Source organism: Gopherus evgoodei, chromosome 18 (genome assembly GCF_007399415.2).
Source record: "Gopherus evgoodei ecotype Sinaloan lineage chromosome 18, rGopEvg1_v1.p, whole genome shotgun sequence".
Lineage (NCBI taxonomy): Eukaryota > Metazoa > Chordata > Testudines > Testudinidae > Gopherus > Gopherus evgoodei.
The window spans coordinates 21,510,644-21,535,407 of NC_044339.1; the positions used below are offsets into that span (position 1 = coordinate 21,510,644).

A 24,764-nucleotide genomic window follows, 5' to 3' on the forward strand; every position below is an offset into this window, starting at 1 on the left:
TGTTGGGAACTTAGGATATTTCAGTGAGTTAGAATATCCTACAGCATCTTCCAAATGAAGAAGCCTAAAGATTTGAGAGATTGGGTTTGTCATATGTAGGTGAAGTTTAAATTCATACAGTTTTCCCACTGAGAAAATGCAGAGCTACCATCTCACCCACTATCTCACATCATCATTCTTTCCTAAAGGACATTAATGCTTGTTTTCAACTAGACTATGCTGCATTTTGAAATTTAAGAGCTTTGTAGGAAAAGCCAGACACTCAAATCAAGGAATTAGCAGGAAATTTCCTCTTCCAGTGAAATGTGCTTTTAGGTTAAATACAGGAAATAAAATTAAGCCTGCCAGATCACTTAAGTCTGAAAGCAGAACTTACTGATTACAAAAGCAAATAGCGATCTAAACAAAATTCAGTCTCTATGCACTAACTAAAGGCCCTGATTAGCATTTACCAATTGCTCAAAAATTCCAACAGCTGCTTTAAATTATTTTGATGAATGAGTAATAATAACGTTAGGTTCTATCATTCAGCAAATTGATCCATTTATAAACTGTAAATTTACCTTCGCTTAGCCACCATTCTTTATCATGAATGTTTGAAGCAACATAAAATTATTTTTCTATATACCAAATACACCTCTACCCCAACATAATGCTGTCCACAGGACCCAAAAAAATCTTACCGTGTTATAGGTAAAACCGCGTTATATCAAACTTGCTTTGATCCACTGGAGTGTACCCCCCCCCCAGAGCACTGCTTTGCCACATTATATCTGAATTCGTGTTATATCAAGTTGCATTATATCAGGGTAGAGGTGTACTATGTAATAAATTACTTTGCTCAAATCCATGGGACAGTTCCCAAGGAAGCTCTTCTTTATTTCCTCCCTTTAAATAAGTTCTTCCCTAAAAATACCATTCTGATCTACTTCCTTAGTGTCTAAATAGTGAGAATACACCTTCTGCATTTTACAGTGTCCCCAACTACTATCCAGGACCTAGCTGCTCAATCGAGCACAAATTTTGCCATCCTTTATATAAAAAGAGTCAAGTTAAAGTCTTTAGAGCTTATGGAACATCAATAATAAATAGCAAATAACCTCACTAGGCAAGACCATACTGCAGAGATTTTTCTGCCAAGTTCAACTGCAGGCTAAACAGTTTAATAGAAACAAAAATGTTATTCAGATCTGAACGTCGATGGAGAAGGATGTTCTTCTCCAAGAGATCTTTGACATGAGTGCCCAGCCCCTAAAGTCTTCCCCGACTCTTCTTCTCAGATGAATATTTGCTTAAAAAAAAAAATTGAAATGTATTTGACATTTCACTCACTCAATCTAAATATGTGAATCATTTTTCAAATGAAAAGTTTCTAAAGAAACATTTTCCTTGTAAGGACCAATAAAAGCACAAGCTGCTTGGGGTAATGAAAATTCTGTATAAAAACTTACAGTGCCAAAAGGGTTTTTAACAATTAATTTATCACACATTTAAGGTTGCGGTGGAGGGAAATTTCAAATTTCATGACTCTCAACCATAATATCCTTGCACTGAGCTTTTTATGCAAATGCAATTTAACAGGTTCTTCATGAAAGCATGAAGAGTGACTAAAGTTTATGGTGGCTCTCAGCATATTTAGAGCCAGGTATTTATATCCTCATATCTGCACATCTATCATGAACCCAAACTCTGTGGGTGGAATTTTCCCTCAGATCATATTGGCAAAGACCTGGGCAAGAGATCTATCTTCCTCTGGAGCACTGAGCAGAGCATTAGATCTGCAGGTATATCTTACCAAACCAATATCTCCCCTTTCAGAGAGCCTCTGAAATTAGCAAACTTCAGTCCTCCCTATTTTCTGTGTTTCCACAAAACACTGCCACAAAGAACTGAATTTGGTGGCAAATATAAAGTGTTATGATGTGGAAAGATGCTGACTGCAGAGTACTAGTGAAAGCTGTCTGATCAAAAGCTACACAGTGCTGCCTGGAAGAGCAATATTGGTGCTTAAGTAACAAGTGATTTTTAAAAAAATATCTGTTTTGCCCAGAGTTCTCTTATCAGAGCTTTTCTGTGGCTAATGCTGCACCTTCTCCATCCACAGAAAAGTGCTGAAGGACATTGCACCCAAAGAGACCTCTAACTTTCTGCCAACTATGCTCCCTACAACAACATTTTAATCTTTCAGGGTTTTTACTTCCTCCCTACTTGCAATTACTGATCAATCCATTTCAGAGTTTCCAAGCACCAGTTTGCCTCCTGCCCTCCCACAAAGTGACACTGGTTATTTGTAATGAATTCACTTCAAGCCAGAGATAAGTTTTTCTACTGTTAACGTAACTCATTAAGATTCTGATTATGAAGATTCTGGCGCTGCCTGTTTAGGTTAATTGCATTATCCAGAGTGATACTGTCGTCTTCTTGTGTAGTTTGTGGCATAAACTGTCGGAATATGCTGACACTTCCATGCCAGAAGGTGGGTTCAGGCAGCCGTCCCACTATGCTCCATGTTCGAGTTTCTGGATCATAAGCTTCCAGCACGTCTGAAAGTTCAAATGTGTTATCGTAGCCACCAGAGACATAGAGCTTCCCACCAAGCACAGCCAAGCTCCCTCCAACATGAACCTACAATTAAAAACAAGGTATTAGAGATGATCATCCTGGCTTAACAAGGAGCTCTTCAAAGAAATGAAACTCAAAAAAGAGTCATACAAAAAGCGGAATCTAGGTCTAATTACGAAGGATGACTATACCAAAAAATAACAGAAGCACGTAGGGACAAAACCAGAAAAATCAAGGCACAAAACAAGATAAAACTAGATAGGGACTTAAAGTGTAACAAGAAAACTGTTTAAAAATACATTAGAAGCAAGAAGATGATCAAGAACAGGGTAGGCCCATTACTCAGTGAGGAGGGAAAGACAATAACAGAAAACACAGTAATGACTGCAGTGTTAAATGCCTTTTTTGTTTCAGTTTTTACCAAAAAAGTTATCAGTGACTGGACAACCAACAGAGTGAATATCAGGGTAAGTGGGGTAGGATCTGAGGCTAAAATAGGGAAAGAACGAGTGAAGAATTACTTAGACAAGTTATATATCTTGAAGCCAGCAGGGCTTGATGAAATACATCCTATAATATTTAAGAGATCTCAGAGCCATTAGCAATTATCTTTGAGAACACATGGAGGATGGAAGAGATCCTAGAGGACCACAAAAGTGCAAATATAGTGCCTATCTGTAAAAAGGGGAACAAGGACAACCCAGGGAATTGTTCTCCTTAACCAGTGAGGAAAGGACATGAAGCAATGGGCTTAAATTGCAGTAAAGCAGGTTTAGGTTGGACATTAGAAAAAACTAACTGTCAGGGTGGTTAAGCACTGGAACAAATTACCTAGGAAGGTTGTGGAATCTCCATCACTGGTGGTTTTTAAGAACAGGTTATACAAACTCCTGTCAGGGATGGTCTAGATCAGGGGTTGGCAACCTTTCGGAAGTGCTGTGCTGAGTCTTCATTTATTCACTCTAATTTAAGGTTTTGCGTGCCAGTAACACATTAACGTTTTTAGAAGGTCTCTTTCTATAAGTCTATAATATATAACTAAGCTATTGTTGTATGTAAAGTAAATAAGGTTTTGCAAATGTTTAAGAAGCTTCATTTAAAATTAAATTAAAATGCAGAGCCCCCGGACCGGTGGCCAGGCCCGGGCAGCGTGAGTGCCGCTGAAAAGCAGCTCATGTGCTGCCTTCGGCGTGCGCCGTAGGTTCCCTCCCCCTGGTCTAGATAAAAATTTAGTCTTGTCTCTGTGCAGGGCACTGGCCTGGATGACTTACCGAGGGCCCTTCCAACCCTACCTTTCTAGGGTTATGCCCATTTAGGTGGATACACTGGTCTCTAGCCTAGCAGTTAGTCCCAAATGTGTGGGTCCTCTGCTATTGCTGGCAATTGCTGCTCTGGAACAGGTATAGTGCTCACAGGTCCAGCAAGTGACACCATACCACCATGCCAACACGATCGTAACACAACTGACAAGTCTCAGCCACAAGGTCAGCAGCATTAACTCCAACTAAAGGAGCTATAATTCAAGAACCACAAAACAACAAGATACAAACAAAGATCTCTGCTAACCTATGCAGCTGCACCACATGACGGCTTGTCTACACTGTGCATTAGTCCACACTAGAGAGGTGTAAATTCTGGTGCACAATAGTGTGTCACACACTAGCTGGCCCACTTGGACCCTCCTAGTGTACACTAAAAGTTCCCTGGTGCATTAACGTAGTACTGTATACTACATTAATGCACCCTAGGGAACTTCTAGTGCAGGCCAGCTAGTGCATGATACCCTAGTGTGCACTGGAGTTTATACCTTTCTAGAGTGGACTAATGCACAGTGTAGACAAGCCTTCATTGTTCTCTATTGGTCATTTAAACTACAAGCGATCTGAAATAAGGACTACCTTTTGCTGTACATGGCTGAACATACTGTTAGCATTCACTTAGTTTATTTTGTGTTGTAACAGTTCTTAAATAATTAAGACACTCCCCTGCCCCAAGAAGGTTATAATCCAAAGGAACTGTTTCCAGCAGTTTTTAAAATGAACTCATTGTCAACATCCTACCTGGAGCATAGGAGGGATTTTGTCCCATGCATTCTTCATTGGACTGTAAACATCCACTTCGGCAGAGTCATCTCTGTAAAAGAAAAAAGGAAACCACTATTCAGAGAGCTATAAAGGCTCCCCCATTTCATCAAGCACAGGTGAAAATAGTCCAAGGAAGTGCCTGAAGTGCTACAGAAGCATTTTTGCTTCCACCTGGTTACATTCACAAACTCCTGTGCACACTGATCAATCTGCACTTGCACTAAAACATGAGTTATGGTGCACACTCCAAACTCCTATATGTGGCTCCTACGATGCAGCATCAATGGCCAGCCCAGAAACCAATGCATCTGCATAGCCCCTGGGGCTGAAGAGCTATGGACTACGAGTGGACTGCATCACTATGCATAGGAAGTCTCATTACTTGTGAATTGGCGCTTGTGTCCAAAGAACGTGACTAGCACTACTTTGCTTCTCCAAAGTCAAAACTGCACTTTAAAAAACAAAAAATTCTGATTTTGAAAAGATTATCCAGCTAGTTGGGTGCAGTGAACCATACACTGAGGCAGAATGAGCCCAGAACATCCAAGCAGTGTTTCTGTCTTCCCCTGTCTACAACCAAGTATGGGCTGGATGAATGAACTATAAGGTGGATACAAAGCTGGCTAGATCATCAGGCTCAATAGGTCGTGATCAATGGCTCCATGTCTAGTTGGCAGCCGGTTTCAAGCAGAGTGCCCCAAGGGTCGGTCCTGGGGCCAGTTTTGTTCAACATCTTCATTAATAATCTGGAGGATGGCATGGACTGCACCCTCAGCAAGTTTGCAGAGGACACTAAACTGGGAGGAGTGGTAGATACGCTGGAGGGTAGGGATAGGATACAGAGGGACCTAGATAAATTAGAGGACTGGGCCTAAAGAAATCTGATGAGGTTCAAGGACAAGTGCAGAGTCCTGCACTTAGGATGGAAGAATCCCATGCACTGCTACAGACTAGGGACCGAATAGCTAGGCAGCAGTTCTGCAGAAAAGGACCTAGGGATTACAGTGGATGAGAAGGTGTATATGAGTCAACAGTGTGCCCTTGTTGCCAAGAAGGCAAACGGCATTTTGGGCTGTATAAGTAGGGACATTGCCAGCAGATCGAGGGATGAGATCATTCTCCTCTAGTCAGAGTTGGTGACGCCTCATCTGGAGTAGTGTCCAGTTTTGGGCCCCACACTACAAGGAGGATGTGGAAAAATTGGAAAGAGTCCAGCAGAGGGCAACAAAAATGATTAGGGGGCTGGAGCACATGATTTATGAGGAGAGGCTGAGGGAAGTGGGATTGTTTAGTCTGCAGAAGAGAAGAATGAGGGGGGATTTGATAGCTGCTTTCAGCTACCTGAAGGGGGGTTCCAAAGAGGATGGATCTAGACTGTTCTCAGTGGTGGCAGATGACAGAACAAGGAGCAATGGTCTCAACTTGCAGTGAGGGAGGTTTAGATTAGGTTGGATATTAGGAAAAACTTTTTCACTAGGAGGGTGGTGAAGCACTGGAATGAGTTTCCTAGGGAGGTGGTGGAATCTCCTTCCTTAGAGGTTTTTAAGGCTCGGCTTGACAAAGCCCTGGCTGGGATGGTTTAGCTGGGGGATTGGTCCTGCTTTGATTAGGGGTTTGGACTAGATGACCTCCTGAGGCCCCTTCCAACCCTGATATTGTATGATTCCATGATTCTATGAATTTCCCCATGGTTATTCAGCTGTGGTGCCTGCCCAAGACAGAATGCAAAATTATTTGTATGACAAATAGTACCTAGAAGCACAACTGTGCTATGCTGATAGTTGCAGGCCAATCCTAAACATGTTATTTAAATCTATTTATTTTCAAAATGTGCACTTTGGGGTCCCACTACAGATAAACTTTCTGCAAATTTGTACTGGATAAAATAATCTGGCTTTGGTGATATGAGTACACAAGAACATTTTAGAAAAATAACTGATATTCTGGGGTGACTTAAACCTTTCCCCACCTAAAATTAACCCTGAAAGGATCCATGTTGGAGTGAGACTTCAGCCAGTGCCAATTTTAGACCGGGGTGAGGTGGACAGCGGGGTGAATAAAGGCTGGAGAGTGGTCTGTAATGGAAGAACTGACAGCAGCACTATAATCCCACAAGGCTTCTTTTACCCATTCCACTCATGAGTCAGGAGTGTGACAGCAACAGGTGAGGGATTATTGTGACACAGAAATGCAATTTGCTGGCATACAAATATGGAGACTGCCTCAGGGCAGTCACAGCAGTGCTTAAAGTAAACCCAAGAAAGTCCTATCAAGAATGAAGTTGGAAGACTACCTAAGAATACAGAATCTTCTACTTAATTCAACCACTAATTAATTTGTGCTTCTATTTTAACTGAATCAGTCTCAAAAACTAAGTTAATTGAATTTAAAGTACAAACTGCGTACACCTCTACCTCGATATAACGCTGTCCGCGGGAGCCAAAAAAATCTTACTGTGTTATAGGTGAAACCGTGTTATATTGAACTTGCTTTGATCCACCGGAGTGCGCAGCTCCGCCCCCCTGGAGTGCTGCTTTACCGTGTTATATCCAAATTCGTGTTCTATCGGGTTACATTATATCGGGGTAGAGGTGTACTGTATTAGAATCCATTTCAATTGGTATAGACATCTTCTATTGGATAATTCAGTGTCTGGCTATAAAGTCCTTTTATTAAAGTTAAAAATTTGAAAGAGAAGAAAAGTGAGTCCAGGACAATTAGAACTGAGTATTACATTTTTCAGACATTGTTACTGATTTTCCAAGAACTACCATGTCTTTTGCAATCTACGAAAAGCAATCTAGTGATGACAGAGATAACAAGATCTGCTTATTCCAATCAAAGCAATAGCAACAGAGTTTGTCGAAATAAGAGGAAGGTGAAATAAATAAGAGTGTATGCAGACATCCCAGAGCACCACCTCTCCTGATGACCATTCATTTAGAAGCCATCATGCTTGTAAAAGGGTCTGCTCAGTATACAGCAAAATCCAGGTTTTTGAACTATAGTTATTATTAGTTAAAAACAGTGGATATATTTAAATCAATGTTATTTAAATGCTTGATTTTAATCACCAAGCAGGAAACTTTGATTTAAATCAAGAATTTTAATCTTGTTTTGCATTTGTACTACAGTTATTTTCTTAAATAAAGTTGATTCTCACTGGTTGGTAACCATTAAAACATACTGATTTGCAACTAAATATAACCTTTACACTAAATTTGGTGTGTCTTTTTGTTAACCAGGAGGATACACTATATTGATACACTTTATTTAAGCAAATATAAAGCTTAATTTGCATTTATTCAGACTCTTACATTTTATTTTATTATGTTACATAATTTTTTACTTGTGATTTATTGTCAAGCTCAATTTGGAAATTCTGATTCAATAAAGTGCACAAAAATCAGCATTTTAATTTTTTTTTATTAGTTAAGTAAAATTACCTTAAACATGCAGATACATAAGAAAAAAAAAGTACATCAAAACATGTTCTGCATTTACTGATTTGTTAAAACAAAGTATTATCTGTAGTTAGTGAATTGAACTGATTGTTTCTGGTCCCCATTGTCCTTCAAGATTTTGGAACTAGTTGATCTCAACCTCTCAAACCCAGTATAGATTGGAAGAAGAAAAGCTTTTCTCCTTTTTCCAATGTACAATTTCTTTCTTAACTTTGACTGAACTAGTCATAGAACTGAACTATCTGAATATACCAAAACGAAAAAATATTCTTTGTGCATCTGCAGAAGATCCTACTACTGTCAAAAGCTGATTAAGCACTTCAGCAAATTCTGGTTATAGGTGCTTGGCCAGTGACTTCCACCATCAGCAGCAAACATGCTGCTTATTATTATAATAACTTAATACAGTTTTAATATATTATTGTAAGTTTAGGCCTTAACATAAGTTGTCAACTTCAATTTTAATTTTATAAGTTTATTTTTTAAAAATAAACCTGTAAGAACATAAGAACGGCCGTACCGGGTCAGACCAAAGGTCCATCTAGCCCAGTATCTGTCTACCGACAGTGGCCAATGCCAGGTGCCCCAAAGGGAGTGAAGCTAACAGGCAATGATCAAGTGATCTCTCTCCTGCCATCCATCTCCATCCTCTGATGAACAGAGGCTAGGGACACCATTCTTTACCCTTCCTGGCTAATAGCCATTTATGGACTTAGCCACCATGAATTTATCCAGTTCCCTTTTAGAACTGTTAGAATCCCAGCCTTCACAACCTCCTCAGGTAAGGAGTTCCACAAGTTGACTGTGCACCATGCGAAGAACTTCCTTTTATTTGTTTTAAACCTGCTACCTATTAATTTCATTTGGTGACCCCTAGTTCTTGTATTATGGGAATAAGTAAATAACTTTTCCTTATCCACTTTCTCAACATCACTCATGATTTTATATACCTCTATCATATCCCCCCTTAGTCTCCTCTTTTCCAAGCTGAAGAGGCCTAGCCTCTTTAATCTTTCCTCATATGGGACCCTCTCCATACCCCTAATCATTTTAGTTGCCCTTTTCTGAACCTTTTCTAGTGCTAGAATATCTTTTTTGAGGTGAGGAGACCACACCTGTACACAGTATTTGATATGTGGGCGTACCATGGATTTATATAAGGGCAATAAGGTATTCTCTGTCTTATTCTCTATCCCCTTTTTAATGATTCCTAACATCCTGTTTGCTATGTATGGGCCAACTACTCAACCATTAGAAATTCTAAACCTTGAACTACCAATCTGCTGAAAACAGCAAGTAAAGTTGGCTCTGCAAGTGTACAGTATGGATATTTTGATGAAAGAACCTTTTCAATATTAGTTGAATATTGAAAGAGGGAGAGGAATAACTGTAAACAGCCGTTGGAAGCCAAGATGCAGGACTGATCAAGAACAAATCCAAATGCAGCAAATAATATAACTTACTGCTTTACACAAACCCAAAAGGTAATAAAACAAAATTTCTAGGGACTAAGTTTAATGTACATTTGCTCACACACAAAGACGATACACTAGATGAAGGCTTTCAGTGATGGAATGCCTTTCAGTTTATTTAAGTGGGTAAGTATTTGAACTCAACTCACAATGGTAAATCCTGGTTTAAAAACAACAACAAACCATTTCATCTCATGTTCTCTTATCTCATTTCACGTGCGCTATCTGCTGTACCATTTAACATTCCTTGGAGCTTATTCGTTTCTATGTGTGTATTTAAAGTTATAGTAGAACTGAATTAAAAGCCAACAAAACTCAAGGATTCTACTTTAAAAGTAGATTTCTCCTCAGTCCAGATTGTTAAAATTGCCTCCGTTTCCCAAATTGTAGATTTAAGTCCAATCCTTCTACACTATTTCTCAAAAACAAAAAACAAAATCAGTCTACCATGGGGCGAGGTGGGGTGGAGAATACGATATTACTTACCTTATAAAGTACATAAGTCCATTAAGAGTCACCGTTTTTGGTGCAAAAGACCATGGAGGCAGCTGTCCACAGTTCACTAGGGACCAGAGGTCAATTTCAGGGTCATAACATTGTATAACCATGGATTCTTTGCCTGCTAGAGAGCCAATAGCAAAGAGTTTGCCACGACAAGATGTGGTGGAACAGTTGTCCATTGGGTACAACATAGGCTGCAAAGCCTCCCAGGCATCTATGGAGTGGTCGTAACGTTCTGTACTGTCTGAGGCTATGATATACAACAGTCCATCCAAGACTGTAGAGCTGTGGTATTCTCTTGCTTTCAACATTGGAGACACTTCTGTCCACTCATTCACACTAGAATTGTATCTCCAGACACAATCATAGAGCCTTGACCCATCTGATCCTCCTACAGAAGAGAACACATCTCATCAGTAAATATTTTGCAATATATCCCATTGTATGTGGGGAGGAAGAAGAGGAAGGGTTTTATGTAATAACTCACCCTTTATTAGGTATTCAAAAATATTACTTTCCAATACTATAACAAATTTTGCTACTTCCCCAGCCTACTTGTTATTAAAATATTCAGGGACAGGAGGAAAATGGCAGTTTGTTTCACAAGAATTTTAAGGCTAAGGGTACCACTCAACCTCAAATTTATTTGGAAATCCAAAATGGGCCTGTAAATTAGTCTCCCATTACTCCCAGTATCTCAGAGGAGGTTCCCTCATGTGGTGCCCAGACAAAATCTGGTGCAACATCAACACAAAACATGTATCCCATGTTTGGCTAACTTCCTAATCCTTTTCTCCCTTTCCTATTTACAACCCCCACTGTACCCCTGATGAGAGGGCTTGGAGCTGGTGACCCAATACAGAGCAACTTTCAACAATGATTAGCGAGCAAAGGTACTGATAAGAGTCCAACTCACACTTCTACAATAGCTGACAACTGTATCAGTGGAGAAAACCTAGCATGCAAGCTCCATAAACTAAAGAACTTGAGACACCTGACCCCACTTCACTACTGCCTCATACAAAAATCTGCTTCTGAGCTTTCTGTTTACATCTCTTTTCCTCCGAGCTACAACTGTAATGCGAAATACAAAACAGTTATCCGTGCATCTTCAATGACAACAGATCCTGTGTGCAAGTACAAAACTCTTCCAAGAAGTCAGCAATCTCAACAAGGTGTATGACAAAATGTTTGGCATTCAGAATTCCAGGTCAATCAATCTTACATTGTTTTTTAATATTACCATACGTGACTTTCTTTGAATGCAGCAGTGTTAATACAAAATTATTCCGTTTTAGCACATCATCATGTTTATGACATAACAAAAAGGATGCTTAAGATTTAAGTCAAGTCAGAGATTGAGCTTTCTGTTCACTTAGGCCTGGTCTACATACAACCTTTATTGGTATAACTATGTCTGTTTGAGGTGTGACTTTTGAGGACATGGTGATACTGGTAAAAAGGTGCGTCAAACAGTATAGCTTCTTTCTGTTTGGGTCTCTTTACAGTGGTATAACTGCACCCACACTGGGGGTGAGGTGGGAGGTTGCTGCTTTATACAGTATAGTTACAGTGGCAAACTGACAAGAGCCAGAGAGAACACCAGAGAAAGAAACAACTTTTGCCCTTCAATACCATAAACACACTGCTATGCCAAGGTCAATGACTTTCAATGTCATTTAAAGTCTAGAGTACCAGAAGACTTTCTGGTATGTTTCTACTTTGAGTGTTGTGACGAGGTGAGGATTTTCCCTTGTTATGTTGCATGTGAGTCTTACCGTTGCGCCTATGTGAGTTTTACTATTTTGCATGAATACTGTGTTTGCCTCAGTTTTCCTGTGTGCTGCACCAATACCTCAGTGGTGGGAATAGGAGTGTGTGACTTAGGCTGAGACCTCTGAGGCAGGTCAGGCTGCTCCAACTGCCTGAATATATGCTACGACCGGTGCCCTTCATAACCTGAAACCCAGGAGGGGGACGCAACCAGGTGACGACCAGGTGACTCTTTGGCCCGGAGGTGAGACAAAGACAAGGAGGAGCAGCAATGGGGGTATCTCAGGGCCTGTCGCTGGAAGTTGGCAGTCTGCTTGGGGGACTGGAAGAATCCAGGGCTTCTGGGCCAGGACTCCCCAAGACGGACTTGGCTGAAAGTCACTGATTTCTGGGCTAACAAGTTCTGTTCTATGCTGTGTTCTTGTCAACTAATAAACCTTCAGTTTTACCAGCTGGCTGAGAGTCACGTCTGACTGGAGAGATGGGATGTGGGGCCCTCTGGCTTCCCCAGGAGCCCTGCCCAGGCGGACTCGCTGAGGGAAGTGCACGGTGTAGAATGGGATGCTGAATGCTCCAAGGTCAGATCCAGGAAAGTCAAAGCTGTGTAAGCTTCTTGCCTTAGAGACAGCAGCTCGGAGAGAGGAGGCTCCCCCAGCGTCCTGACTAGCCTCATATGGAGTAGTTCCAGAGCATCGCCCGCTGACTCTGTGACAAGTGTACATGGTATACTTTGTGTTGCACCCTGTGTTATTTACTTTTTTCTAAGTTCTGCTTTTCTTACGTGTTCTCAGCAGGAATTTCAAAACCATCTGAAATCAGATTCTTATCCTGTTGTCTTGAGCAGACAGTTGGGAAGTTACACCAACATGGGTCCTGAAATGCTGTCTACATACTAACTAGTATTAGTCATTATGACTCAGCTGCCTGTCTGAGTTCAGCTACTAAATCCATCCCAAAACGAGAAAAACTATGGAAACAGAACCCCTGTTGCAAAATGAAATCTTGCCTTTATGCCAAACATCTGAACAGAACTTCAGACATGGTCCATCTGTGAAAAACCAAGAACCACTGTAGGAAACCTAAATATTTTCATTACGAATTTAAACATTAATGTAACAACAAAGTGGAAGATTCTCCTGGACAATGGACCCCACACATTAAAAATAAAGTGTTCAGGAGGTGGCTTCTCCACACAGTCAAGTAAGTAATATATAAAATTGCATACATACTTATTTTCCTGTTCACCTCCGAGTTCCACGCCTATTAGCAACTCAGAACAAATCTGACCCATGAAGCAGCTTATAGCCTCAATCAGAATAACAAAATCATTTCAGTTTTATACCACACACTGCACTAGCCTGTACTTAGAACCAACTACAGAGCCCTGAAGTCTGTCACAATAAAAATGTAGACAAAAACCTTTATACAGACTTGTATGCAAGCCTCCAAACAGAACAAAGTGTTACTGCACTGTGGAGATGCCAAGGTCCCTTTGAAACAGGCTGCTGGAATGTGTGTCTGCTTTTAATGTATGCAACACACTCGTTCAACATTTTCAGAGAAGCCAAGGAATCATTTCCCTGGCATTTAGCATCGTTATTCTGAGAACTCAAAACAAGCCATACTTAGTCCATCCTGGGACTAATGGCAGAGAAAAAAGAACTTTTTATAAAAATACTAGTGCTCTGAAAAGTCAGGGATCTCAATTCTGGCCTCCCCTACAGCTTTGCCGATGCCCCTTGATCTTTAAACCTAAAGTAATTCCCCCATCCCTTGCCAGACCTGGGCTCCCTCCAGAATGATGGCCCTTTCACCAGATAATACTCCTCAGGGCATCAGCTCCAATGTGTCCCCGTCCTTACCTGTCACGTAGATGTCGTTGCCCAGCGCCGCTATGCTGTAGCCACCGCCCAAGTGCTCAGGAAACTCGGCAAGATAGCGCCAGTGCCCCGTGCGTGGGTTGTAACAATCAACGGTGACCAGCTCATCACAATCACGGTCACAGCCGCCAATGAGCACAAGGATCTCTGCCAGGCCGGTGGAGGGTCGTGGCCGCATGCGTGCACATGGCCCCTGGTCGTGCCGGTCATAGCGGGCTGCCTGGAAGTCGCGGGCCTCCCGCAGGAGGCGCAGGCAGGGCTGGCAGCGCGCCACGAGGGGCTCGCCCTCCACATGCGCTAGCAGGTAGAAACGGCGCACAAAGGGCAAGCGTACGTGGGCCAGGAGCTGCGGCAGCAGCGGAGCACGGGCAGCTAGGTCGGCGCGCACCCAACGCAGTGCCAGCTGGAAGGCAGCCTCCTCCTTGGGCACACATAGCTCATCATCCTGTAAGTAGGAGATGAGCCGCGCCAGTGGCAACCGCTCCAACTGCGTGCTCAGCTCACCCACATGGCGCAGCACAAAGCGGTGTGCAGCAGCTGCAAGGGCTGGGCAAGCAAAGGCCTCCGCAAAATCCTGCATGTCCAACGCGTTGGCCGGCTCCAGCTGCCGGGCCAGCCAAGCGCCGCATGCCTCCTTCACAGCTGGGAACTGCAGTAGGTCGGCAGCACGCAGCAGCCGCTCTGCGATGTCAGGGCCCAGCTGCCCCACCTGACCAGTGTAGGCAAAGTCAAGCAGCAGCGCCAGGCACTCAGGGTCCACCCCATGTAGCCGCACCCGCTCGGCCCGGGACTCACGCAGTGACCCACCGAACATGGCACGGAAGTAGCCAGAAGCTGCAGCTAGCACAGCTCGGTGCGCCCCAAACTCACAGCCCCCGGCCACCACCGTCACATCAAGCAGGCTCCGCTCAGAGCGCAGCGCACTCAGACCCCGTAGCAGTGCCACGGCATGTGCTGGTTCCCCTGGACCTCCGCCTCCTCCTGCTGGGCTCGGTTCCATAGTATGCCTGTGGAGGAGGCAACACACAGTGGGTTAGCGTGAGGCTTCTCAGGCACTCACAGCCTGTGTAAGGACCAGACCCGGCCCTAACCACACGTGACTCCCGCCCCCATCCCCTGGTCATCCACCCCCTTAACTCCTAGAGGCCCACTGGGCCCAGGTGGCATTCAAGGGCAGAGTCCACAGGTTAGTACACCCCTTCCCCCACACACTCATATCAGGGATAGCCGCTCTAGTTTAGAATATTCCCAACAGGGGGAAGGGGCCTCCTTAACTGATTCCACCCCAGCAGGGAGACTCAGTTTATACAAGGCTTTGTAGAAACCACAGGGATTTGGCAAGCTTTCCTCTGCAGTCAGGGGACTGCTTCTGGAGAATTGTTTTGTCCTCACAGATGCACCTAGCAGAGCCTCACACTTGAAAATCAAGGCAGGTGAAAAGACCAGTTCTGACTTTAAAATAAAATAATAATTAAAAAAATGTTGAGGATGTTCAAAATTGTTTGAAAACAGGTCTGGAGTGTAGTTTTCAGTTTATCCACACATATGGTCTCAATTTCCTATACTACAAACTTTGCTGGGGAAGAAGAAAGGTTAGCAGGATAAATGCACAGCACATGAATTTATCACTTCTACTAGCCTTTCTTGGTTTCAAATATAAGTTTTGCTTGAATACAATGAATTTCTTTGCCTCTCTATTCCAATCCAATCCAATATCTAAAGACATTTTTGAGGACTGGTTGTTACAGTCAGAATTTATTAAAGGAAGAAATAAACATTATGGTAAGTAATAGTTATTTAAATGAGCACCTAAACGAATGGAATGTTACAGAAGAAATAAGAGGTGGAAGTTCTTATTCCATTTAGAGAGAGCACCTGCAATCTGTACTTGCACAACATTGTAGTCTACAAAACTGAGTATTTTACTTTACTTCACAAAATGAACAGCTGCAAAGACAATCTCAATTACAAGATACAGTTTCTCACTGAACTATAACAGTAAAGCTATGTAACTACAGGTCAGCACATACTGTTTCAGTTGCTTTTATAAGCACTATGGTACTAATCATACAAGCTATAAACATTTTAACAGAATCAATGAAGAGTGCTATTTGCATGCCTCCAGTAAGGGCAATCCCATTACTTGACAAACATTTAATAATAAAATACACAAAGTCAAGCTTGAGCAATCAAAGTATATTACTCATCAGTAAGGCTACGTTTTAGTCCTGGGTATTTTTAGTAAAAGTCAGACAAGTCATGGGTAGTAAACAAAAATTCACAGCCCATGACCTGTCCATGATTGTTACTATATACTAATTAAAAATTAGGGGGTAGCCCTGGGAGATACTGCGGGGGCAGCATGCGGTCCATGGTGAGGGGGGGGGAGGGGAAGAGGAAGCTCCCTATCTGGCTCTGCATGGCTCCCGGGAAGCAGCCGGCATCTCCATGCAGCTCCTAGCAGGAGGGAAGGCCAGGGGGACTCCACGCACTGCCCCTGCCACAAATGCCAGCTCTGCAGCCAACGGGAGCTGTGGGGACATGCTGGACGCTTCCGGGGAGTCCTTCCGAGGTAAGTGCCATCCCACATCGCAACCCTCTGCCCCAGCTCTGAGCCCCATCCCACACCCAAACTACGGCTGCTGCTAGGAGCCGGGGGAGACCAGTGGCCCGAGACTGCCCCAGCAGCAGACAGTGCGGCTGTTCCAGGGGCTGCCCACGCCGCTTGGGCAGCTCTGGTGGACACCATTACCACCACCGGACACGGAGCCAGCTGCACTGGCCGTTACGGAAGTCACAGAATCCGTGACAGACACACAGCCTTACTCACTGGCAAATACATTTGGTTTTCTTATTTTCCCCCTTCAAACCTTCCATTTCCCCCCTTTATTTGGGGATCTCTGACAATCCAGTAAGAGAGCTTTTGAAGTGCTCAGCTGCAGGTCTACAAATGGGATGATTATATAGTCTTAGGAAATAAAAAAAGGAGTTCTGCATGCATTCTACTATCTGCACTGCGAATGTATGCTATTAAAATTCCTTGCTAGATTCATTCTGCAGGACAAGTATTTTCACATAACTGTAACAAAACTAAACATTTAAATGCCTGATGCTGCATTCTTTGTGCACTCCAAACACCCACTGCAGTCAGGGAAGCGAATAGCTCCGTTCACACCAGATACTCATTTACAAGGACTGCTGCACACATGCAAGAACTAACAACCCACAGAGATTTAGTATCTTTCACAAAATGCAATGTATGATCCTCATGGGATTAAAGGAACAGAAGTACAGGTTAGACGCCTTGGGATGACATAGCAACAGCTCCTTGTTTTGGCTCTAGCATCCACAACATACCTCTAATTGGAATCTACCTTAGGACATTAACAAATAAACATAATTACACCCATGTGGCAAAATGTCTCCACAAATGAAGTCCTTCACTACAAGAATTCCAAATACTATACAGACTAAGTAACAATCTAGTCTATGAAATAATGTTTTAAAATATAAATATAATTACAAAATAGCTTAGTTAGTTTACTCTTTTCTGGCTCTAAGCAGGACTACAGTAATTATGGAACAATCTTAGGACAATTTAAAGAAAGGAAGAAAAAAAAAGGTTCCTCAAAGAGAAACTGTCCTCAAGTCAGGGAAACTGGATAAGCTGAACAGTCGTTAAAACATTCTTCCCTACATTTCTCAAATGTGGAGACTTAGCAAGATGAATTATGTAATGTGGTATCAAACCACCGCTCAGTATTTTTTACAGTTCAGTCTTAGAAAGAGCGTCCAGATTTAAAGTTAATAAGAATAAGACTGAATTGGATTTGGGCAGTATGTTGACAGAGCAGGGTGAATTGATTTAAATCAAAACTTTAAATAATTGATTTTAATATTGTTTTGCATTTGTACTTTTTAGTTATATTCCTAACAAAAAGTTGATTAATTGCTTGGTAAGAAATAAAACATGTGGGTTTGCAACTAGATATAATGCTTACAGTAAATTTGGTACTTTCTGCTAACCAGGGAGGTAAATAAATGTGTGTACATGTAGTGTAAGCAATTATATAGTTTAACATGTTTATTCCAATTAATATTTGCATTTTGTATTATGTTAAATGATGTATGATGCATTTCTTATTTACCAGATGATTTTTTTACTTGTGATTTGTGTCAAGCTTGATTTGGATGGAAAATGAAATGAAATTTAAAATGTACAAAAAAGGTTTTAAAATTAATAAATAAAACTAGCTTAAATGTGCTGGATATATCAGAAAAAATTAAGTATCAAAACTTGTTTGGCATTTTAAAATGATGAAACAAAGTATCTGTAGTTAGTGAATTGAACTGATTGTTTCTGGTCACTTTTGTTGATCTGGTCCCATGCCCTTCAAAATTTAGATTTAGCAGAGCTCATCATCTCATACCTCATTTTTAATCATAGATTGGAAAAGAAAAAGAAGCTTTCCTGATTTTTCAGTCAAAGTCGGCTTCTCAACTTTGAAAGAGCTAGTAACTGAACTGAATGGGATGAATAAACTGAAAATAAAATATACTCTCTGCACCTGGAAAAGAGGCTACTGCTATGAAAAGATGGTTTAGCACTTAAAATCTGGTTCCAGATGCTTAGCCAGTGATTTCCTCTAGGTCACCAGTTTGACTTTCTTTAGAACTTTGGCAACAAATGCGTACTGCCTGAACTTTAATGTAACCAATTAATAGATTTTAGTAAATTTAGACTTAACATGGAATGTCAATTTCAATGTAATTTTAAATAATTTATTTTTAAAAATGTATTTAATTTAATAAATCTGATTTAAATAAATTTGATTTTTTTTTTAAAATCAGTGGTTTTTCCACCCTGTTTGAGAGAGCATATGTACATAAGCTTGATAATTTTATGGATACCACTACTTAATCCTGCATTCCTGCCATCTGGGGCTGGGATTTTGTTAGATATCATACATAAGCAATATTAGGCCTGGTCAATATTTGCATAGGAGACCACCATTTGCAGCCAAAGCAAAAACCCAAGTGATGGCAGAAGTGATATGGATGATTTAGTATGGGTGTGCTTCCTTTCGAGTCGGTGGCTAGGGCCTAAGAAACCGTCAGCCGGAGAGACAAACTCAAGCTCAAGCCCCTGACCACTTTTAGTCACTGAAGGCCTGTGCATTTTTTGCACAAGTTGAGGTGTTAACCCTAGGGTCCTGGCTAAATTCCAACTCATATTTATATTGTCTTTTAAAATCCTCCAATGTGTATTAAATTTGTTTTTTCTTCACTAAGAAAATTCAGCTGTCATATAATGGCTGCTGCATTCCACTCTGGCCAGTTAAGTAATCCCTATTTATACTCCATCTAAAGCATCTTGGGATCTTTCTGGATAAAAGGGTACTATATAATGTACAGCATTAAATATATTGCTTATAGGATACAAAAGTAATTAGGATTCCTTTAAACAAACATTATTTTAATACTAAATTATTACATTAAGAATTTAAATGCAGCAAAAGCACAGAAAATAATATAAAGGAAGGAAAGCTAAGTTCCTACAGATACTAGGCACTGCAAGTTAAGATACAAATGATAATAAAGCCCTGCTCACATTGGAATCCTAACTGATATCAGGGTCACATTATGCTAGGCACTATCTGAACAAAGGCTGAGACAGTCTCTGTCCTGAACAGTTTACAATTTAATAGAAAAGATAAAAGATGGAAGGGGGAGAGAGATAACATACTAGCAGAGCAAACAACATGATGTTCTGCAAGTGTCATGTTAGCACCACAATACTTTTTTGGGGGTGGGGCACAGTGTATTATTGGGAAGGAATCAGAGAGAGAGGAAGGAAAGGAGAGAGGGCGCTGAAGGGGGCAGGGATAAGTGAAGGGAGGAAGGGGAGAGAGAAAGGGAGCATGGGGGACAGGTAGAATAAGGTTGAAGTTAAGAGACTGCAAGGAGGAAATGGACAGCTAATCAGCAAAGGGAAAAAACTTCTAGAGGATTTTGATTGAGCCATCTGAGGTTGTTAAGAGTGGTGGGCTCATATAGGATATACCATTAAGTGGACCATATTTCAAAGTGGTTTGGGCAGAAAACTGAATCAAACATTATATACATTTGTCTTTTTGTTGCGCTTCACATATTTTTAACATCTTAGATAGATGTCTTTAATACATTTAATGAAAGAGCCAGAAAGTCATGTCTCCTTTACACAGGAATTGTTAATCAGTCCAAAGGAGGAATAGCTGTAACATATAGAATGATGGTAACTGTTAGTGGGGTATTAATGCAACAGACTCTGGCACTGTAACAGTTTTTCTCCAGTCCCATTTGGCAGCAGATTTGGTTTCATGTTAGAAGAGATTAAATGTATTCTGGAAAAGTCTATCAGAGTAGAAGATATGACTGTGCAGAGCTGGCAAAATAGGAAATGAGACAAGTCAAACAGCAAAAACATTTTAAAATAATAGCACTCTCTCAGTATTGAACTAATCCCAAAGAACTAGAAAATTAAAAAAGAACCAGAGAGAGAAAACATCTTACAGAGTTACACTGATACTTTTTCTAGAAGAAATTGAACCCTGCAGAAGAAAAGCAGTGGAATTACTGAATGGGCTAGCCTGGAAAAGTAAAGTAGAAGTTTAGAAAGTGTGGTGCTTCTGGGTAGACACAGACCAAGTGTCTATCTCTATAGAATATTTAACAAAGCACAATTTCATTTCCTAATTTAAAACTGATTGTTATGTAAATAGAATTTTGTATACCTTCCTCTGGTGATTCACAGTTTATTCTATCACTGTAAGAAGATACATAAAACAATGAAAATAGCCACTTAACTATTGTTGTACAGTATCAGAGGGGCAGCCGTGTTAGTCTCGATTTGTGAAAGCAGCAAAGAGTCCTGTGGCACCTTATAGACTAACAGATGTATTGGAGCATGAGCTTTCGTGGGTGAATACTCACTTTGTCAGATGCATCCACGAAACCTCATGCTCCAGTACATCTGCTGGTCTATAAGGTGCCACAGGACTCTTTGCTGCTATTGCTGTACAGCAACTAGCAGATACTGTTTTCCAGAGCTTGCATATTCATAAACATATGATCATTGTAGTTTGCCCAAGTTCTGTTCCAGGGGGAATCCCCTTTTCCCCAAAAGATGAGGGGGGAATTCAGCCTTTATTGACCTTTCTGCAGACATTGCCAACAGAGAGACCGGTTAGTAATAGTTTTTTATTTTTTCCATCCTGATATCCACAGTGGGAACACTATTGTAACCCCTAGCTCTTTTGTTTCAGGCCCCCTTATAGACATCAAATGTAAACTGCTTTCAATGACTACCTCAGCTTCCTTTAATAGAGAAAACATATAATTTCAGGTGTAAGATGCTATCTGCTCTGAATCCTGAAATATCAGAGAACAAACTTCAACTAATAGAGACAGCTGTAAGAAAAGCTGCCAGTAGCAATAAACCAGAGCCAATGTTGCCAGATTTAGGATGTAATCCCATGTAGTTTATCAAGACCAGCAGCACAAACTCTCTCACCCAAAGTATACATAAAGTTAGGTTGCTGTACTTGTGATGGGGCTAGGGTCAGACTCGGGCCTCTCCAATCAGCGTGGCATAGCCAGTGCACTGAGGGTATTTGCAAAAAGAAGAAAGCGAAATTATGTGTTTCTTTAAAAAAATGTAAGTAGGTTTTCATCATGACTCAAAAGGAATCAGTTGCCTTTTACAAACAAATATTAGGACATTTGTCACATCTCATTTCTAAATAAAGTTATTTTTCAAAAGTACTTTGGCATAACAGTGGATTCTTCACCAATGTACAGTACAGTGACTGTTGATCAAAATTCAAGTTGCACACAATGCCTTCCTTTCCTCCTTGATGATCTTACACTTTACTTATTAGACTCTCACCACATGATTTCCTAAATTCCAGGACTAGGCAAATATGCAGGTACACAGGAAAAAAGGCAGTACTTTCCTTGCCCATAGATGGACTGGACACACAGCTATTAGCAGCAGCGTTCTCAGCTCTTAAGTAGGTGCCGACACATTACTTTCACAGACAGGATGTGGCAAGAAAGCTAGAACAGTCTGCAACTTAAAGTGCAGAAGGCTACAGTCATACAAGCTTACTGCTCTGAATTTCGCATAAAATTTGAATGATACACGCAACATGACTCAGCGTCTGTCTCTCATTAACATTATAATTTAGTACTACACTAATATGATTCATCTGCTCTTAAAAAACAAAAACATGTAAGTGTTTTGAGAGAGATTGCCAAAGCTGAAGAAGTCTAAAATTAGGTCTGTTCTGTTTTGTTTGGTGAGCAATCAATCACATGCTTCTCGTGCGTCCCCTCTTCTCAGGCTACCCCTTTTACTGAACAGGCAAAGGATTCAAATGTGCAAGAAACAAACTGAGGAAGAGGCTCCTCATCAAGCTTCAGATATAGAAGAGGAAAAACAATTCTAAAAAAAAAACCAAACAATAAGGATCTGGTGGCACCTTAAACTCTAACAGTTTTATTTGGGCATAAGCTTTTGTGGGTAAAAAACCCACTTCTAACTCTACCACTACAGGGGAAAGGGATTGACTCTGGAAAAAAAGAGCAAGATGATTTAATTTGACACTTTGAAGAATGTCCTTCTAATGTAAAGTTTCACTGTTGAACCCTAATGAACCTGTTTTGCACCACATTATTTTGTTGTTCACAGATTACTAAAACCAGCGAATGGTCAGGAGACAGGTTTGGTGAGATTTTATTATATGCCACTTGCTTTGTGTTCGATTATAACAGAGAATTTAACTTCTTTTTTTTATTACAAGTAAAAGTCAAATTCTTTTAAAAAAAAAAAGCTATTCAAAACTGGGTGCTACTGATGCTCATTATCTCCACTTAAAACAGGGGACAACAACTGATTACTGTCTTGGAAAAGAGGTATCTATAACTACATAAATAACTCACAAGTGTGTTCCTTAAATCATGGATTATATTTCAGAATAAAATTTTCCTTGGCTGCCAGATGCTCATGCTCTTTACCTAACTGATTAATTTCCACAGAGACACTTTGCAGAATCTGATTTTATATACATGTATAATTTCAGTAGATAATACTGATTTTATTTATAAACTTTTTTTTATAAAGGGAGGGATTGCTCAGTGGTTTGAGCATTGGCATGCTAAACTCAGGGTTTTGCGTTTAATCCCTGAGGGGGCCATTTGGGGATTTTGTTGGGGATTGGTCCTGCTTTGGGCAGGGAGTTGGACTAGATGACTTCCTGGGGTCCCTTCCAACCCTGAGATTCTATGATTCACCAAATATAATTAAAACTAATCAGCCAGATTATAGACTCATAGGTCAGAAGGGACCAATGTGATCATCTAGTCTGACCTCCTGCACAAGGCAGGCCACAGAACCCTACCCATCCACTTTCATAACAACCCCTAACCCAGGACTGAGTTATTGAAATCCTCAAAATTGGTTTGAAGACCTCAAGCTGCAGAGAATCCACCAGCAAGCGACCCGTGCCCCACGCTGCAGGGGAAGGCGAAAAACCTCCTGAGCTCATTACTCATATTTAGAGCTACTTGAAAACTTTAATTTTTGTTGATTTAAATTTTCACAGTTGTGCAGAATTATGGGGAGAAACAATTAGTTAATGACAGACCCTGAGATTCAAAAAGCTTTACAGCTATCAAAACACAAAATGTCAATTCACATGTCAAAATATATAATGTGAATAACCTTAAATGAAACTCTAATAAGTTGTCAAGCAATATTTTTCATACTTTGCCTGTCAATTTTAATTATCAAAGGAAATATTTTCGAGAGTGTGTGTGTGCAGAGTACCACTGACATTTACCAATACAAATCTAACCCTTCCGATCCCCTCTCCCTAGGAAAAGGAAGAAGTCTAGGTGTAAGAAGTGGGGAGGAGGGAGGAAGCGGGAAGAGCTCAGGACACCTGGCCATGCCTCACGCGGTCCGGGCCGATGGGAGAGCTCTCCCCAGCGCCTGCCTGCCCCGGCCCGGCCCCCGCCCGAGACACGCGCTCACCTTGAGGCACGAGCCCCGCCGCCGGCACAGCTACTCTCGGGGCATCAAGCGAAGCAGGCGCGCGCCTCTTGCGGGGTGGGGGAAGGGAAGGGAAGGGTCCGGGTCCGGGTCCGGACTGAAGGAGGCGGGAGCGTCGGACGCCCGGGAGCCGAAGGAAACCCGGCCGGCCCGGCAGCGCCCTGTCGGCGGGGCAGCAGCAGGGCCTGGTGGCGCGCCCCGCCCGGAGCCTCGTGACAGGCCCTCGAGGGGCAGGGCCAGCGGAGGAGCCTCCCCGTATCCCCACACGGCCGGGGGCGAAGGGAACGAGGCCCGCTGCCGACCCGCGCTTACCGCTCCAAGCGCCGCTCCCCCAGCAGCACCCCCAGCCGGCAGGCCTGAAGCGCGGGAGGCATGCTGGGGGCTGTAGTTCTCTCCAGGACTACAATTCCCAGCAGCCCCCGCGCCGAGCCCCGCCGGAGCCGCTCGCGAGGAGGGAGAACTACAGCTCCCAGCAGCCCCTTCTCCTCACACGGCGCCCGCCCCGTTCCCCGCCTCCCTCCCACCGGTACCGGGCGGTTCGAGGTGTCGGCGCTGCCGGGCGAGATCGAACTGATTCTTCGGTATCGGGCCCGCGCTCCGGGCAGCACCTGGTCCCGTCTGCCCGACCCCGGCCGCCTGCGCTGGGACATGGACCCCGACCCCTGCGCCTCCCCCTTCCCCCCTGAGGTGAGCCCGGGGCCGTCTCCCCACTGACCCTCTGCCGCTCCTCGTGCCGGAGCCCGGGACCTGCTCCGCGGCAGCCGCCGTCCCCGCTCAGCGATCCCCGGCCCCCTCAGCGATCGCCCCCAGCCAGAGCCCCGCCCCCACTCAGGGATTCCCCCCCCCCGGGCCCCTCTCCTCAGAGATCCGCCACCTGCCCCAGAGCCCCCGAGATCTCCCACCCGGCCCCTTCCCCCCAGCGGTCCCCACCCACC

The 24,764-nt window shown here is 42.4% G+C and overlaps 1 protein-coding gene across 2 annotated transcripts; it reads right to left on the reverse strand.

The window, feature by feature from the left end:
* Positions 1-747: 747 nt before the first annotated feature.
* Positions 748-24,511, reverse strand: KLHL21 (kelch like family member 21). Of its 2 annotated transcripts, none has more exons than XM_030537465.1 (5): positions 24,142-24,511; positions 13,719-14,743; positions 10,069-10,474; positions 4,623-4,695; positions 748-2,625 (listed from the first exon to the last, which is right to left on the reverse strand). In XM_030537465.1, the coding sequence occupies exons 1-5, from the start codon at positions 24,477-24,479 to the stop codon at positions 2,332-2,334; spliced, it is 2,136 nt and encodes a 711-aa protein (XP_030393325.1). In that variant the 5' UTR covers positions 24,480-24,511; the 3' UTR covers positions 748-2,331. The 2 variants fall into 2 exon arrangements, with proteins under 2 accessions (XP_030393325.1, XP_030393326.1); XM_030537466.1 differs by lacking the exon at positions 24,142-24,511 and adding an exon at positions 23,812-24,114.
* Between the last annotated feature and the right edge of the window lie 253 nt (positions 24,512-24,764).

What these genes read in the sequence shown, in the direction of transcription:
- KLHL21 (XM_030537465.1), bottom strand. Translation starts at nt 24,479, where the DNA reads ATGTCCCAGCGCAGGCGGCCGGGGTCGGGCAGACGGGACCAGGTGCTG. An exon ending in GGGGAGCGGCGCTTGGAGCG is followed by an intron (nt 14,744 to 24,141) that starts GTAAGCGCGGGT and finishes CCTCCTCCACAG; the next exon opens with GCATACTATGGAACCGAGCC. An exon ending in AAATCCCTCCTATGCTCCAG is followed by an intron (nt 2,626 to 4,622) that starts GTAGGATGTTGA and finishes TTTTAATTGTAG; the next exon opens with GTTCATGTTGGAGGGAGCTT.